Source organism: Brachypodium distachyon, chromosome 1 (genome assembly GCF_000005505.3).
Source record: "Brachypodium distachyon strain Bd21 chromosome 1, Brachypodium_distachyon_v3.0, whole genome shotgun sequence".
NCBI lineage: Eukaryota > Viridiplantae > Streptophyta > Magnoliopsida > Poales > Poaceae > Brachypodium > Brachypodium distachyon.
In genome coordinates, this window is record NC_016131.3 from 74,204,369 (window position 1) to 74,222,303 (window position 17,935).

The 17,935-nt window shown below is 49.7% G+C and overlaps 4 protein-coding genes across 4 annotated transcripts; 3 read left to right on the forward strand and 1 right to left on the reverse strand.

Annotated features, from left to right (window-relative positions):
- Positions 1 to 651: 651 nt before the first annotated feature.
- On the reverse strand, positions 652 to 8,815 carry LOC100829848. Its single transcript, XM_003558943.4, has 20 exons — positions 7,093 to 8,815; positions 6,708 to 7,006; positions 6,499 to 6,592; positions 6,312 to 6,394; positions 5,994 to 6,208; positions 5,735 to 5,873; positions 5,413 to 5,495; positions 5,069 to 5,281; positions 4,626 to 4,979; positions 4,366 to 4,537; positions 3,959 to 4,150; positions 3,668 to 3,874; positions 3,467 to 3,559; positions 3,191 to 3,390; positions 2,507 to 3,022; positions 2,295 to 2,375; positions 2,122 to 2,207; positions 1,402 to 2,049; positions 1,143 to 1,293; positions 652 to 1,055 (listed from the first exon to the last, which is right to left on the reverse strand). Exons 1-20 carry the CDS (start codon positions 7,193 to 7,195, stop codon positions 956 to 958), a joined length of 4,029 nt encoding a protein of 1,342 aa, XP_003558991.1. The 5' UTR covers positions 7,196 to 8,815; the 3' UTR covers positions 652 to 955.
- A 2,963-nt stretch (positions 8,816 to 11,778) lies between these two features.
- On the forward strand, positions 11,779 to 13,545 carry LOC100827038 (BTB/POZ and MATH domain-containing protein 1). Its single transcript, XM_003562155.4, has one exon. It carries the CDS (start codon positions 12,035 to 12,037, stop codon positions 13,217 to 13,219), a length of 1,185 nt encoding a protein of 394 aa, XP_003562203.1. The 5' UTR covers positions 11,779 to 12,034; the 3' UTR covers positions 13,220 to 13,545.
- Positions 13,546 to 14,081: 536 nt separating this feature from the next.
- On the forward strand, positions 14,082 to 15,241 carry LOC100827345 (heavy metal-associated isoprenylated plant protein 39). The gene is made up of 3 exons (XM_010231020.3): positions 14,082 to 14,356; positions 14,476 to 14,557; positions 14,656 to 15,241. The coding sequence occupies exons 1-3, from the start codon at positions 14,348 to 14,350 to the stop codon at positions 14,907 to 14,909; spliced, it is 345 nt and encodes a 114-aa protein (XP_010229322.1). The 5' UTR covers positions 14,082 to 14,347; the 3' UTR covers positions 14,910 to 15,241.
- Positions 15,242 to 15,650: 409 nt separating this feature from the next.
- Positions 15,651 to 16,236, forward strand: LOC112270852 (heavy metal-associated isoprenylated plant protein 39-like; the record flags this gene model as incomplete). Its single annotated transcript, XM_024459271.1, has 3 exons — positions 15,651 to 15,716; positions 15,850 to 15,928; positions 16,079 to 16,236. Coding segments are annotated over exons 1-3 (246 nt in total), but the record flags the coding sequence as incomplete, so codon positions are not given.
- Between the last annotated feature and the right edge of the window lie 1,699 nt (positions 16,237 to 17,935).

Genomic DNA, 17,935 nt, shown 5'->3' on the forward strand with positions numbered 1-17,935 from the left:
TTACCCGGTTTAGAGTCTATTCCATACAACCGTACTACATCGATCCACAGATGGATAGATATATAACGGATAAAGGGATTCAGAAATACTCGGTCATTCGTCCGCTTTTAGGCTTTTACATTTTACCTCCCGGAGGACCCTTCCCGGTGACGGCCGAGCCCCCGCGGCCGCGGCAGGAAGGAGGAGGGACCGGCAGCCGCAGACACTCGCTCCTCGAGCCTGACCTTGGCGCGTACGAGATGTACCTGTTGGTGGGCTGCAGCTTCGCATTGCTCTGCAGAGAGACGACGCAGAGCAGCAGAAGCACTGCCGCGACGGCGGCGAGCCGGAGGCGGCCGAGGACGGTCGCCATGGCGGAATCTTGCTGCTGCTGGGATGACGAGCGTTGTTGTAACTTGCGAGAATCGACACTGCAGCTCGGGCTCTATTTATTTGCAGTGGCAGCAGCTCTCGGTCACTGAAGAGGAGTCAAGTTTGGCCGGCGATTGAGCCAGGACTAGCTAAAAGGCTTGACAATTGACATTGCCAGGGAGGTTCGGTAAAGCTATAGCTGGCCGGAGACTGCCGGTTCAAGCTAAAGCCTGCACATGTTCTGTTCTGCCATGCCGGGTCTGGTTGTTCGACAATGAAAAAGGAAGATTGATGCACATGTTTAGGCACAATGAATGGAAGATTTGAAACATCTGTTGATGTTGGGCAAACACGATGCCTATGCATTAGGTTTCTCTCTCTCTCCTGTTTCGTGCAAAGCTTTTGCTGCCAAGCAGTCACCCCCAAGATTTTTTTTTTTACATCATGAATCAGGGTTCAGGACTCTATCCTCCTAATTCATCTCTGTCTCGCAGAAAGGATTCTCGCAGGCCAAAAGGAAAAGAGAACTACAAATCACCATCTCATCTATAGGAAACCAGATGTACGAGCTCCTGTGCGAGAATTTCCACAACACACCTCCAGACTATTCGCATGCTATCCTCGTTGTGTCGGCTTCCGGCGGCAAGAATTCAACCATCTGCATTCCTCTTCCGGCGACCGCGATATGGTATTTCCCCCCTCCACTGACAAAAGAAAACAACGACACACACAGTGAGAAAGTTGAAAAGATGGAACAGAGATCAATATGCACACCGTGACTGAAACCTCACCGGTCATGGAAAACATCTAGAGTCTCTGGCTCTGGCACGCTGACGACGATGTGGGAATGCTCCGTGAATTTGCCGGATGGGCCCATCTTCCAACATCTGATTCTCTGATCAAGGCCAGTAGAGAAAGCCCAGACGCCGTCTGTCCATATACCTGATGGTAGAAACACATGCTTTGTATCACTTAACAAGAACAGTGGGAAACAATGAGGATTATGTGAGTATTGAACTGAGCTCTGGTATTAACAGTGAACAGACTGACCTTTTACTGCTGAACTGTGAGCTGACGGAACTGTATGTTGGCAAAGTATTTTAAGTGAATTGTTGTCAGGTGAGTTTAGGCTTGTCGCGTTCATTGAGCGGTCCTGCAGAGAGCCTAATCTAAAAACGGAACACTGAACTGCCTGGTCATCACCACCACTTATGATGCAGTAAGACATGCCAGGCGTCGAGGATGGGCACTCTATCTCTGACACGTGGAGGCAATTAACGCCTGACTGGTGAACACCAGAGAATATGCGTGTTGGTTGCACTTCAGGTATATCACATGATTGAGTACTTGAAAGTAGTGTGTTCTCGGTGTTTATGGCCTCATTTTCTTCCGCTCCAAAAGTTTCATGTGAACTTTCAGCAGCAGCACATGAGGTATTCAGATTGTTCCCACCAGGGGGAAATGCCTGTTTGTTTCCCTTCTTCAGAGAATTGTTTGACAGTGATCGCCACCGTCGACGACCACCTTGACTCCCTCTTCCTGTCTTGGGCCGCTTTTGACAATCAATTACCATGTGTGGTTGAGTCTCTGATACTAGTTGCATAAAGCTGTGAATGGTGTCTGTTAGGTCCCAGAAAGTAATGTTACCATCTGTAGATCCACTCACAATAATGTATCTATCTCCCTCATAAGCATCATCTGAAAGCCAATATGCAAATTTTATTATGCTTAACAACACTCTCAGAATAAAAAAAGTAAAGTAAAACTGACCTTCACAGTGGGCACTACCAGCGACGATAATATGCTGTAACACGAGAACTGGTGATGCCTGTGGAACTAACAATGCAACATCAAACCTGTACACAAAGAAAAGGAACAGCTCGGTGAAACCGCCAAGAGTACTACAGATAGGAATTCTGTTTCAGAAATTTTATCTTGCATACCATAGCCGAGAAGGCAAAAGGAGAGCACGAAGAACAACTGTTGCATCAGAGCAAGCAACAGTAGCAAAACATACTGTCAACCTGACACAAACCGAAGATCTTATGTTTAGGTTACTCTCGTTTATTAGTAGAAGAAGGCAAAGGAAGAGCACGAAGGTACGTAGACCCTATACTGTTAGCAATTGATGACAATGCACAGTGTCAAATCTTACTTGGTATTCAGATGTTTCAAAAGGAATGCTGTAACGGAAAGATAACGCCAATCATTTTCCATTTGATCCATAACAGCCAGATTGGGTTGCGCAGAGCAATTTCCTTCCTGGAAGTTTTGCTTTACATCACAAGCTTTCAACCTATTGGTGGTGAGCTTTGGTGGCATGTGGGTAGAAAGCCATTGGAATGTAACAGCTGAATCACCATTCCCTGAGCATTCTGAGCTTTGCTTGGAGTCTTCATCTAGACTACTTGAACACAATTGTCTGTTCTCTGCAATCCTAGGTTGTAGAATCCAAGTCGTCAGGACCTGCTTTGATCCAACAGACATCAACAAGACGGTGGTGTCCTTGTCTTCGACCAAAGTGTCACCAGAACTGACACTGTAGTTACATGATTTATCTACTAATGTGTAAGTCTTCGGGATGAAGCATGTAGCTCTCACGGCTGACCCACCGACATGCTCACCCAGCAGCTTGGATGAAAACCATCTTCCAGCACTACTAGCCGAGTACCTGCAATAAACATCAAGAGCAAATGTTATCATTTGATTCATAAAAAACCCTGAAATGAACATGTTTTAGATATTGCAAATCATAGTGAATAAGAATATCAGGGGTTTAATTCAAAGAAAGTGTGTATTGTATTAAACCATGTTTGTTGTGTATCAATAAAAAAAATACCCTGTAAGCCGCACGGTTCCATCTTCACACCCGGTTGCAATCCACAAATCTGTGCTCTTCCCAGGATGCGAATAGCTTGCTGGACCTATGAAGCACAAAGAATGCACTTCTCTTCCATGGAACTGCGTATGAAGAACTTGAGGAAGCAACTTTTTATCTTGAGCTAGTGCCCAGTGCCTGTGAACGTGAATAGTATGGTCCTGCTAGGAAGTAAATTCTCATGAGGTGTGCAAACTTTGGAAGGAACAACACAAGTTAAGAACACACATGACAAACCTTTACGAAGGCAAAACAGTTCTGATACTCAGGGACTTTCCCAAGATAATGAGAATAAGGGCGTCTCCATCCTCCGCATGATATTTGAACCATCTAGAGAAGGAAAAATAACCCGATTGGCTCAACCATTTCCAGATTCAAACTTTGAACTGATAAATTTATTAGTATGTGTTTTCGCAAAACAAAAAAATTATGTATTACCTTTGTATCATTTTCAAGGTCCCAAATGATAAAATCTGCAGAGGTAAAACCTATTGCATAGGTTATAACCAATTGGTTCTCAGGGGCATGATTAGCATAGATGGACTGAATGGTGCCTAATTCTTTCAATTGTCTCATTCCAACAAATTCAACATTTTGCGCATTTCTCCCATGCTTGAAGAAGCAAATACATCCATCTCCCCCAGTCTATTAAATGATCAGCGTAGAGAAGCATATGTCAGGCCAAGCTCATGGCTTCATTAAAAGCAACAACAAAAACATTGGACGTACAGTGTGGATTTCAATATGACCAGAAGTTGAGGTAATTATATGAACACTTGTGACACTAGAAATGCCGTGAGCTCCTTTAAAACGGTCACATAAAGGTATCTTCTGTTGTTCCCCACCTCTGTCATGTGCTGCCAATATTTTAGGAAAAGGAAAGGCAGTGATGTTACCCTTTTTATCACCAGCAACAAGGATCTGCATGGAAAATGAGGAGTAAAGTTAAATGTAACATATGCGCACCTAATTTTATTTATCAGATAACAAGTCATATTCTTCGCAGCAGACTGTAACTTCTCTTTCGTTTCATGGCTAAAAATACATTAAACATCCGATGTTGACATAAAAGATCATATTAGCCATTGTTATATTTTGCATTTAATGAGAAATGCAACAAATTTGAAAGTAGTTACCTCATCCTGGGGTGATGCATCTAAACACATGATTCGAGCCCCAAATGGAGATTCAAACAATGCAACAAGTGAAACCTCCTGAGATATAGTGATGGCATGGTTATTTGCAAAAAGGGCATTTCTTATGTTCCATAACTTAAGCACGCCTCTAGGATCAGCTGTGAAAATGCGGCTGTGATAAGAAAAAAGAGATAAACTATTGAGAACAATAATTACCTGCTAATTGAAAGGTTAAGTAGGAGTTTAAACAATCCACGGACCTACATTCAAGTGACTTGCACCAGTATAGTCCTAGTAGCTGCCTGTCCTTTTCAGCTGACCAGGGGAAAGATAATACTACTTTAGGCTCAAGATTGCCACTGGTTAAACGGACAATAGTAACATTTCCACGGCCATCACCAAGGGCAACTATATCCTCCTTATCAAATAAGTCCGAGTAAACTGTCATGACATCCATGCATATAATCGGCGCTTTCTCAGAGACCTGGATAACCTCAGTCCATCTTACATTTTCTGCATCAGAGAGCTCAGCATGATGCAGGTATCCATTGTTTGTGGCAACATAGAGAACATTTTCTTGTGCAAAGTGTAAGCATCGAACATATTCGCTTTTGCTGTGATGAACGAAATGAATAAAATCACTTCCACTGTCACGCCATGAAAGAGATAACTTGTAGATTACGATATAACACAGTACACATACCTATCCAAGGGACCATACTGTCCTGGCACTATAGGAGATGGTATTTCAAATACCTCAGAATCGTATTTGAGACCATCTGGGACCACTTCTGCTTCCACTGTGTCATGAAAAGAGGAGTTACACAGGTGGTGCACTTTGATTGCTGAATCAAACCCAGCAGTGATCAGAACTAGTGAGCTTGGATCATATAAACATCGCCATATTCCACGGCCACTGTAACAGCAGAGGCAGTACAATAAACAAAGGTTTACTAAGGGTAGCACTTCTTGCGAGTCCAAGTAGTCAAACTCCCACATAGTTAATTGCTGGAGTTGCATTTAACTAAGTGGAACAGCTCAACTTACATGTGTTCTTTGAACATCTTGAGTAGCTTTCCGTCCATGCCCCAAAGGCAGCAAGTGCAATCCTCACCAACAGTTATAACTATCTAAGAACCAAGTTCAATGAAAACAGTAAGATGTATTTACTACTGGTTACAATAAACACCAGGATACTTTAAGTTTACACTCATCTCGCAAAAAAAAGACTTAAAGTAATAAAAATGACATGTGTCCATAATAGAGAGTAAAAAAGAAAGGATTGACAAAATAGCTGTCCCCAAACCAACCTAATAACCAATCCACCTTCAAAACTGAAAAGAAGAAAAACAGAGTGCAATGAACTTACGGAATCTGATAAGTAACAATCCCAAATTCGACCACTGTGCCCAAAAAATGTCAGTTTTGGTATAATGTCAACAACATCAAGTTCGGCTGCTTGATTGACAAAATTATGTGGCCGATAACTTAGCATCCAAATGCGAGCACTGCAGTAACAATGAAGCCAAGCAAATAAGATCAAAATTACAAAGAGAGCATTTGAAACGATAAGGTTCCGAAAGGCAAAGGAAATCCTCTGACAGAAGTGAAAGCCAGAATGAACCAACCTCCGGTCATCAGAGACAGACATGAACTTCGATCCATCAGAGGACCAGGCTATTCGAAATATTGAACCTTCATGTTGCCTTCCAAGATGAACTGCCATGTATTGCTTATCACTAAACTGTACATTTTCATGGTTCTCCGCACCAGGAGCATCCACATCGAATGAGCATAACAAGGAGGACGTCGAGGTTTGGGGTACCAATTTCCATATAAGGATCTGGCAAACAGATACGGCGGAGTCAGATCATGCTTGTACACATACAAGCAAGGCCTTCTCACAAATTCTCATTGTACTAGATGCTAGTGTATGGAAGACTTACCTCATTTAAAATAGTTCCAGATGCCACGAGGAGGGATTTAACAGAGTCCCCCCACATTCTCATTGAATACAGAAGGCACTTCTCTGCATCCACGAGACACACCAGAACCAACTATCAGCACATGTTTTCGCGTAGCGGGTATGCATTTGGAGTTTGGGAAAGGGAAACAGCACAGCGCTCATCAAACCTGGAGAATTCACTCGGGTAACAACCATGTGCTCGGTCAAATCCCACAATGCCACTGAATTGTCACTCAAGCCGATCGCAAGCAGCCCATCCACCTGCGTCTCACAAACCGGACGAACAACCATTAATGGCATGGCATGGGGGAAACGAAGCTTCCCCACAGTGAATGCAAGGAGCAAAGGACCAGACAAGTCAACCTAGCTCATTTACCTCCAGGAAGCAAACGTCGAGCACCCAGTGATCAAACCGAGGGAGCCTCCGTTCAAGCTCCAACCGCACCCCGCTCCCGTCGTATCCATCGACATCCGCGCCGAGTCGGAGCCTGAGAAGCTTGACCCTCCTCTCGCCGAACACGGCGACGGCGAGCCCGTCGGCGGGGGACGAACCGTGGGAGCAACCGGGGGTTCCGCGGGGCTGGATGCCGTGGACGCGCACGCCGTCGAAAATATGGAAGGAGGCGACGAGGCTGGCGGTGTCCACGTCGTAGACGAGCAGCTCCGAGCCGGTGCCTGCGTGAAACCCGCGGCGTGGATGAGGATACAGCATGCTAGCGCGAAGAGGGAGGGAGGGAGGGAGGGAGGGAGGGAGGAGATACCGGCGAGGAGGAGAGGGCGCGGGGAGGAGGGGAGGAATGAGAGCGCGGAGACGTCGCCGAGGTAGGAGCCGAGCAGCAGGCGGTGGCGGTCGCCGGCGGCCATGGAGGAGGACTGGGAGCGGAGCAGCAGAGTAGGGTTTTTTGGCGGTTTAAACTTTAGGCCCAAACGAGATTTGGGCTTTCGCACGTTTGGAGACCGCGGTCAACTGGATCCGCTAAAAAAGAAGCTGGATCAGCCCGTGTTTCAAGTTGTTTGAGAAAACAGTGTTTTATATTTATTGTTTTAAACAGAAGAAGATACTCCGTACCAAAAATTTACTCTGCATACTAAACCAATTTTGGATCAATTTTTACTTAAATTTTGACTCAAATCGTAAAACAAACTATCAACATCTGTAATACCAAATATACACATTATTTTTTTTAGTAAAATACATAAGATATCCTAATTCTTACACAAATGTTTCAAGTTAGTCCTACTACTTTGAAACTGCACATTTTAATTCTAAAAGTTTCTATACTGGCTTTGGTGCGTGCCGCATGCCTACGTGGCTCTTCGGGCCCACTCGTCAGGTGCCAGGCGAACGGCCTTTTGCAAATAAGCCCCTCCATTCTCCTCTTCTTTCCCCCGTCACCCCCACCTCTCTTTCTCTGCTCTCCTGACTCCTCAGAGACGACCCGACGGCAACGAGAGCGACGACGAAGAAACCGCCACTGTTGGGATCCATCCTTCGCCGCCGTCATCTTCCTTGCTTGCTACCCCCAACCGCACCGCCATGACGAGGCCATCAGCTAATAAGCGGGCCAGGTATGTCGTGGACCTCCTCAAGAACGGCAGAGCACCTGGCGCAGTAAAAAAGAAGCCGCCGGCGAACAAGCAAGAAATGGCAAAATTCCACAAGAAATTGGAACCAAGTAGACTAGGAAGAAGAAGAAGGATTAGGCATGGAAGGAGCAGGAGGAGGAGCAGGGCGTGCGCGTGGCGCCGCTCCACCCTGCGGGCCGCCGCACTGCTGCCTCTGCACCTCCGCTGCACTCCATGGGCTGCTGCTGCTGCTGCCCTCCCCCTCCGCGCTGCCGCGTGCTGCGCGCGCGCCGCTCCCGCTGCTCCGCGCACGGGCCTCAGCTGACGCCGCCCCTCCGCCCTGCGGGCCGCCGCGCTGCTTCCCTCGCCCCTCCGCGCTGCCACGTGCCTACCCTCTGCTGCGCGCCTCCGCGTTCCGCCGCGCGGGCCTCCGCCGCCGCTCCCCGCGTGCCTCCGCGCTCCGCCCGAAGCGGCCGGAGTCGAGGAAGACGACGGCCGATCCAGCGCCCGAAGGCACGGCGAGGCGCGCCGAGAGGTCCTAAGGGTGCGCGCCGGCACGAGGAGATGATTGGCAGCAGCGCCAAAGTCGATCCGTCGCGGGAGGCGTCCAGCGACGGCGAGGTCGCGGCGGTCGGAGGCGAGCGCGACGCCGGGAGCTCCGGGGGCGTGCGGGATTTCGAAGTTGACTCCTCGATGCCTGGAGTGCTATCCCAGCGAGGCGCTGCCGTGGCTCGCCGCTCGTCGGAGCCCATCTCCGGCGGCTTGCTGCCAGGGCACGGCCGGCCAGAGGATGGATCCCGGCGGGGGGCTCGCGGGGGAGAAGACAGAAGGAAGCAGAAGGAGGCAGGGGTTATTTGCAAAAAGCCGTCTGCCTTGGCACCTGACGAGTGGACCCGAAGAGCCACATAGGCAGACGGCACGACCCAAAACCACTGTAGGAGGATGAACCACTTATAAAACTTTTAGGACTGAAATGTGCAGTTTCAAAGAAATATGGCTAACTTGGGACATTTGCGAAAGAATTAGGACCTCTGATACATTCTACCTTTTTTTTTACTCATTGGGGGTGGGGGTTGAGAGAATCAACACAAGAGTTTACACAAAATACGGAAAATAAAGTAACAAGAATAGGGAGAAAAAGATTACAAGCGGCCGGAAGAACTAGGTAAAATCAAGGCACATCATCGTCTACAGATGTCAAGGCGCCAATCTTTGCACCGGCCGAAACATACACATTATGGAAAGAGTAAAATGCACCCGAGGTTCCTATTCTTTCGCGAAGGTGTCAAGTAGGTCCCTAATATTTGAAAATGCACGTTTAGGTTCTCATTATTTGGTAAGTGGTTCATCCCAGGTCCCTCGCCTGTATGCACAGCTCCGGCCGCATGACATGGCCGCCACCTAGAATTTGGGTCCACACGTCAAGCGACGACGTGGCGTTGCTATCTTATAGAAAAACCCCCGCGTGGTAGATGTTCCTAAAAAGAAAAATGTGGCTACCAAGAGAAGGATGAGTTTGCAAGAGTGGTAAAAAGATTTCATTTTTAATACATGGAGATGTCACTAATCCTAGGTGGCAGCGCCACGTCATCGCCTGACGTGTGGGCCCAAAGCCTAGGTGGCTGCCATGCATGCGGCCGGAGCTGTGCATACAGGCGAGGGACCTGGGATGAACCACTTACCAAACAATGAGAACCTAAACGTGCATTTTCAAAGATTATGACCTACTTGACACCTTCGCGAGAGAATAGGGACCTTTGGTGCATTTTACTCTTATGGAAACAACATATTTCATGGTAGATATATTGGTATTGTACGTATATATTGACGTTTAATTTTTTTTCTCAAAACATCTATTAGTTGGTACTGATCCTGACTAAGAGTTACAATTTGTAGATGTTTACCATCTTCGCTCAACGGTCCAGAGTTAAAATATCCATGTAATATCAAATCTTCTATATAAGTAGATGTAACCCACTGCTTGATTTCTCTAGACATGCAAACATGCCACTTCATCACATAATTAATTTGTTCATGTCTATTTAGTGAAAACTCATACTTTTGCCAATGCATGCGAAACTGACGAGACGGGTCCATTGGTCGGGCCAAGGTGGCGTGCCTGCGTGTCCACTGTCCCACCTGTCGGGTCCCAGATGGTGCCACGTCAGCTAGTTTTGTTGTTTTATGTTTACCCGATTCAATCGTCTCTTCCATCCGGAGGAGCTACTCGCCGGCGTCCAGACCGCCATGGCGGACTCCAGCGCATCAATGGCCTCCGCCGTGTACGCCTTGAGGTACCATGGGTCCACTGCATCATCGCCTTGGCCGCCGTCCTCGCAGCGCATCGGCTCGGCCTCGTACACGGTATGCAGCGCGGCGGTGGCCTGGACCTCGATGCGTGGGATTCGCTGGCATCCAGAGCGCCATGGCGTCGGCCGTGTCCTGCCGGAGGGGCAGCCGCTGTTGGGGAATGGGGAAGAGCCGGCAATGGCGAGGGTCGTGCCTGCGGCCACGGGCATCGATGTGGGGCTGTTGGGCTCGCGATTTTCCAAATCAACGGCGACAGAGACTTCCGAGGACGAGGAGTAGCTCCAAAGCGCGACTTGGAGTCGGGGGAGGCACCGGAGCGGGCGGAGCACGAAGAGGCGGCGCTCCCGCCGGAGTTGAGGAAGAAGGGGCGCGCCTGGACGAGGGCTGGCGCAGAGGAGTCGTCCGCGGGCTGCAGAGGACTGGCGCCGTGTGGTCCGTAGGCTCCACCCCCCCACCCCACCCCACGTTCCTCGGGGCCTCGTTTGTGAGCTAGCCCCGCGCGCGCCCCGAACTCGAGGAAGAGTTGGTACTCGCAGCCCCGTGCGGCGCGGGAGGCAAGCCATGGGACGATGTGCGGGGAGCAGAGACGCGGTCACGCGGCCAGGATGCGTACGTATTCAGTCGGCGGCACACCTCTCGAGCCATGGGACGCAGTCGTGCAGCTCCTCGGCCGGCGGCGTCGGACACGCGCGCGCCGCCGCCGCCGTCGCCACGGTTGTACCCGCGCCCAGCTCCACCCCTCCCTACTCGCCGTCTCCCTCCCTGACCGCGGCGGCTCCTTCGCGCAGGCGCTGCTCCGGCTCAGGCCGCATGTCGAGCAGGTGGCGGGCATCGATGCATCTCTTGACAGCAGCATCGATCGTGGAGAAGATGCGGGCCTGCAGGTTAGTGCGTACATTTCTGGAGATGGAAGAACTGCAGGGCCACGGCAAGAGCCTCGCGTACTTGGGGTCGACGGAGCCCGGCGCGCCGCCACCGCCGTTCTTGTGGCGGACGAACAGGACGGCCGCCGTGACGCCGAGCGCCGCGAGCGTCAACACCAGGAGCCGGCAGCAGCACTGCATGGAAGAAGAGAAGGAAGGAGTGCTCACGTGGCGCCAAGTAGGACCTGACAGGTGGGCCCATCATGTCAGATATTTGCCTTAGACGATAACGATCGGTTTGTGTAGCTCAATTAGTATAGAACCGGTGGCTTTTAATAAAAAAACGTAAATCGGTATCAAGGTGAAATTCTAACTCCTAATGCGATGATTTTTAGTAATTTAGTTATTCTTCCTCGGCCTAACCTACCTAGGCCGGCACCACACCACCTCGAGATGTGAATATTTTTAACTACAGGTGTAAGTCGCCGGAAAGCAAAAACAGCCACTAGGGAGAAAAGGAACGCACCAGCCGAGAGAAGTAAAAACCTAAAACTCTGGAAAAAAAACCACTCCCTCCAATACTAAATTATTGTCTCAAATTTGTCCAAATTTAAATTTATCTGTTCTTAAAAAATATCTACATACATGTAATACTTGGACAACAATTTAGCATGGGAGGGAGTAGAAATCTAAAGGGGCGTGGTAAGGGCTTTACAAATTCTTATCATCACCTACAGCAGTAATCATCAATAAATAAAAAGGGCCTTTTTGCTGTCAAAACAAAATCGGTTTGAATGAGATACGAGTAGCAGCACTCCGAATCGAATTAGAATCGATCAAGACGAATAGCTGTCCGAGTAGGAATTGAGACTCGATCGAGACCCCCACGTGGCCACGTTATAAATAAACACATACACGTCAATGGTTAGCTAGCTGCAGATCAGCATTAATTAGTACGTACAGCATGGGCGACAACAACGAGTCGGCCTCCACCATCGTCGTCACCACCACGAGCGCGTCCCACGTGCTGGACATCAAAGGATACCCGAAGCTGATCAAGCTGCTGCCCAACGGCAAAGGCGTCGCGTCTCTCCCCTTCGCCGTCCAAGGCCGCGCCTGCACCACCAGCAGCTGGCACGTCGAGTTCTTCCCCGACGGCGACCTCCCGGCCCGCGCCGGCTTCGTCTCCCTCTTCGCCGTCCTCGACCGCGCCGACTCCGCCCTCAAGGCCACCGTCGGCTTCGACCTGCTCGACCCGGCCACGGGGGACCCCGTCCCGCGCTACGCCAGCAGCGCCGCCCGCGACGTCGTCCACGACTTCACGCGCCCCGGCGCCTACTCCCCCCACGCCGGTTCTTCCATCAGGAGAGAAGAGCTCGAGAGAGTCTTCCGCCTCCTCGAGGCCGGCGGTGGATCTTTCTCCGTCAGGTGCAATGTCACCGTCTTCGAGTTCTCCGGAGCCGCCGCCGCTCCCGCCGTGCCGCCGCCGGACTTGCCTCGGCACCTGGGCGGCCTCCTGGAGACCCGAGAAGGCGCGGACGTGAGCTTCCTGGTCGGCGGCGCCGAAGACACAACTGGTTGTTTCTCGGCGCACCGGTGCGTGCTGGCCGCGCGGTCGCCGGTCTTCAGGGCGGAGCTCTACGGCGGGATGGCGGAGAGCGCCGCCGACGGCCGCTGCGTCCGGGTCGACGACATGAGACCCGAGGTGTTCGGCCACCTGCTGCGCTTCGCGTACACCGACTCGCTGCCGGAGCCATCAGACCAGGAAGACGCCGACGATCATGCCATTGCGATGGCGCAGCATCTCATGGAAGCCGCCGATAGGTACGGCATGGAGAGGCTCAAGCTCGCCTGCGAGGACACGCTCTGCAGGCATGTCGGCGCCGGCACGGGGGCCACGACGCTCGCGCTGGCTGAGCAGCACGGTTGCCACAGGCTCAAGGAGGCGTGCTTTGAGTTCCTCCTCAAGTCTCCCGATGCACTGTGCTCGGTCATGGCGACGGATGACTTTGATCATCTCTCCAGAAGCTGCCCGTCTCTCTTGAAAGAGTTGATTTGTAAGCTCGCTGCTCGCTGTTCGGATCCCACTGAGAAGCCGGCCGAGATCTCGCCTCCTTGCAAAAGAAGAAAAACGAAAAAGTCGGGTTGAGAATAGTGGGTTCCAGTAATTAGTTGGGTGTAAATTTACTGCTGTACTCCCTGTGTTCCGTAATTTTTGTCCAAATATTACATATATCTAGACACTTTTTAGGAATAGATATATTCATTTTTTGTCAAATTTAAGATAAGAATTAAGAAAAAACGGAGGGAGTACTAATTGTAATACGGATGAATGGACGTTTTTTTCTCTTGTTTTCGCCGAAATGCCCTCGCTTTGGCTAATTGTATGATGTTGGGCCGAAGAGGCCAAGACCGATGATTCATCCTAGCATAGCAGACTGGACCTAGCTAGTACGTCTGTGGCTATACGGGAAATTCTCGAGAGTAAGTTAAAAAGAGTGTGCTTCATCAAATTATTTTAAAAAGAGTGTACTCCATCATCTTTTTCCGAGAAAAATATAGTGTGCTAAAAAGGAGTGAGTTGAGAGTTTCAGGTCCTGTTCCTTGTGTGTGTCCCTTAACGTTAAGTACGTAGCGATCCTGCTCCATGCCTGCCCAAGCGGCGAAACCAAAGGAATCTTACGGAGCGGGGGGCACCGAGACGGCGAGACGCCACCAACGCTACCGACAAACCGATGCCTGCAGCCTGCAAGCTGCAGCTATACATGACGGGTGATCACTCATCAGCCGTCGATGTTGACAAAAACCGATGGCAATTCTCTGAACCCGACGCGTTCGTCTCGTATAAAACAGAGAGCCAATGCGATGCTGCTGCTGATAATAACAAGCTTCCTGTGGAAACGTTACGTGTTGGCGGCAAAAACCTGGACCCATAGATGCTACTCCTTCCGTTTCTAAATACGCACTAAAACCACGGCAAGTATTTAGAAACAGGTTTTGAGTTTTGACATTGCTGTTAAGTGCCGTGGTGTGTGTGCTGATCCAAGGGACAGACAGATGACATCTCGTATCAGCCTTGTGTGAGTATAAGTAAGAGATCCCAGCATAATGGACACTGTCGTCATCAACCGCTACCCACAAGTTGAAGCTTCCGTCGTCTGATATCTGGCTCTGAACCGGCCTTTAGCTAGCTTATCTCCTCTGCAGCGCTCTGCTTCTTCTTGCTGCTGCTATCGAGATTGATCTAATTACCAAACAAGGATTGAGTTGAGATTCGATGGCTCAGGTACGCACGCAGATTTATTCGATATTGACATGTTCCTTCCATCGGTAGACTCACTCTGTTTACTGAGATATTTGCCGGGAGGTTAAATGTTTGTTCATATCTCTTGCTCTGCGTTTCAGATCAAGGTGGTGCTGAGGGTACCCGCCATGATGGACGAGAAATCCAAGCAGAAAGCCATCGAGGCCGTCGCCGACGTCTACGGTAATCACAATGAACTAACTAACCAATCAGTTCATTAATCAAGCATGGCCGGCCTACTCTGTAGTATTCAATACTGTTTTGTTGTGGGGGGTGTGCAGGAGTCGACTCCATAGGCGCGGACCTCAAGGACAACAAGATGACCGTCGTCGGCAACATGGACACGGTCGCCATCGCCAAGAAGCTCAAGAAGCTCGGCAAGATCGACATCGTCTCCGTCGGCCCGGCCAAGGAGGAGAAGAAGCCCGCGCCGGCGCCCGCGGACAAGAAGCCGGCTGACGACAAGAAGAAGCCGACGGCTCCGGCGCCGGCGGACGACAAGAAGAAGGAAGCCAAGAAAGATGACAAGAAATGAAATGAAAAGCAATCAAATACACTGGCGAGCCGGCTGAAGAAAACGAAAAAGAAGAAGAAGAAGAAATTCTCACGCAAACGGCAACGAAGGTCTCTTTTGACATTTGAGTCTCCGTCGTTGCGAACTCTGTGCTGGAGAAAAGTCAGAAATCAAATCGAGTACGGAGACACGGAGTAGAGTGGAATCGTATCGGATCAGTGTGTTCATGTGCCTCCGGCTTGCTTCGCAATTAATTAGACCTGCTCAAATGACATGTTTCACTATGTGACGGCTTCCTGCCGAAATAAATTATGTGACATTACTTTGAGAATCGTGACATTTCTCTCTCCTTTTGGACAATTGTGACATTTTTATCTTCTTTTTGAGTATTCTTGAGCACACATTTTCCTTTGAATGTTTGACTTTTTTTAGGGAATTTTAAAGTTTAATTAATGACTTTTTGTTGCCCCCCTCGTTTGGGCCTGTTTTCTGTGGCTTGAAAACTGTACAAGGCCACTGGTGGGCTCTGGACACTCACGGGAGTATCGACATAGGCCCATAGCGACAGTGCAGTCATGTGTTTTCACTTTAATTTCAGCCCACTTTCTAAGGCATGGACGCCAACGCTATGCGCACGGTAACCCTCATTTGGACAGTGTACCATGGCTCAATAAGGAAACGTGCATGCTACGTAACTGTTGGCGACAATATCACCTACATAAATCCCACGATTTGCTGCTGCTTCCTCTTATATAAGCATAGGAGATCCCCATTTTGCCGTGATCTGCTCCAGTACTAGCCCTTCAAACATTCATCAGGATGGCGCAGGTAACTAAACAAGGCACAGACCGGTCTTGTTATACATCGTGTGATATATCGATCTAAGCGTCAGGAAGAATTATTCCAGATATAATGAAGCATTCGTTCATATCACCATGTTACTTGCTTTTTTGGGTTGCAGAAGTTCGTGCTGAGGATTCCGACCATGACCGACGACCGATCCAAGCAGAGAGCCGTCCACACCGTCGCTCGTGTCTACGGTAATTAACCGATTGGATTTCCGTTAATATACTTCCTCTGTCCCGAAACAAGTGACATGGACTTGTATAAGAATCTATAGAAATCGCTCGAGGAAGGAATGGAAGAAGGATGATGATTAACCACTTAATTGTTGTTAATGTACGTTGCAGGTGTGGACTCGATAGATGTGGAGCTCAAGGAGAACAAGATGACGGTCATCGGCGACATGGACATGGTCGTTGCCATGAAGAAGCTCAGGATCAAGTTCTGCAAGGTCGACATCGAATTGTCCGGCCCGGCCAAGGAGGAACTGCTGGCGGAGGAGGAGAAATATGTCAGCAGATGTCAGCTCTGCGGCCAGATTGAGAGTGGGATTGCACCAGCAACTTTAAACGCTATTTTACACAAAACCCCCCTGTATTTCCTTCCGGACCTCTCTCCAGACGCCCGTCGTCATCCCCTGCTCTCCGCCGGCCCCATACAGGAGCGGTACCTGTGTCCTCCGCCATCCACGTGCTGGAGCACTAGAGCTCCTCCGGCGACGTTCGGGAGTGCTCGCAGGACGTCATCTGTAATCTCCCGCCCTCCACCGGCCCGCCCGTGAGCCATTGCCCTACATCGTCCGTGATCCCTCGTCCTCCACTGGCCCCAGCCGTGAGACATTGCCCTCGCCAGTCGTGACTCGCCCTTCAGAGCACTTCACTGTCGCTCCTCATAAGCAACACCGTGGACGAGCCTCTGTCCCCTTCCATTCACCACCTCCAAATAGCAGGCTAGCAGCACACGGCAGGTAAGCGTGGAATTCTTTGATGGTTGCTTTTCTTTTTGACTGATTCAAATTGATCACTGCAATGGTTGTTTTCTATTAGCTTGGTTGCGATGTGGTTTTCCAAACCCTTGATTGCACCGAGGAAGGAGGCCATGATACAGAAATATATCCTCCCCCAATCAATTTGGATAGCTTCACTGAACCTTCTAAAAAGAACTGATTTGTGTCTTCTCAAAGTTCTTATACAGTAAGTTAGTTTAGCAGACTTTGATGATTTTGGTGCAGCACTCATGTTCCAAGGCACTGTGCTTGTGACCATAGGTCTTGGAATGGGCAATTTCAATATGTACAACAATAGAAAATCAACAGATATTTCCTATATCATCATTCAAGTATTCTGTGTACATACAGTCACATTGATTCCTATACATGCACATTGGTTTAGCCGAATCAATGTGCAATTACAAATCTGTACATCATGCAAAGCATCTAACCATTGGTTCAGCTACTAAGCATCGATTTGGAAAAAACAGCTTTAGCAAACTTCATGTACAGCAACACAACAGGTCTAGCTTCAGAAAACACAGCTGCAGCCTGCAGCCAACACAAGTTCAGAAAACATAGGTTCAGGAAACAACAGAGCTCCTTGGGTCAGTGCCGCAGGGGGGGGGGGGGGAGGCATCGCCGAGGCCTGCCGGTCGCCTGGGGCCAGTGCCACCACAAAGGAAAGCAAGCCACCGTAGGTAGCCTCTGCAGCCGTCGCCAGCGCGCGGAGTCCAGGCCGTCGCCGCCCGCGGGTGAGAAGCGCCGCGTCGCTGCTACTAGCGGTGTAGTCACTTCGTGGTGCCCCAGTTGGTCGTCTGAGACTGCGGCCCGCCGGCGCCCCAGTTGGTCGCCGTCGGCCCCCTCGTCGCTGGGGATGGAATCAGACGGAGACAGGGGATTGGGGATTTGGGGATTCCTCTTTCTCTCAGTTGCCCAATCCTTACCTAGCTTCAAAGGAAAGACAGGGGGTTTTGCATAAAATTGCATTTAAGTTGTTGGTGCAATCCCACTTTTGATCTGGGTCGTGAAATTTCGATCCAACAGCTCTCGGGCGGAGTTTTCAGATTTTCACCTAATAACCGTTTTCACCTGATATTTCATCTCGATATAGATATAGGGAGTAAGTATGAGGCAGATGTTTTGACATTCCATATCGGACAAGTGAGCGGTAGCCGTTGGACGAGAGACTGATGGAATGGTTGGACATCGTCTA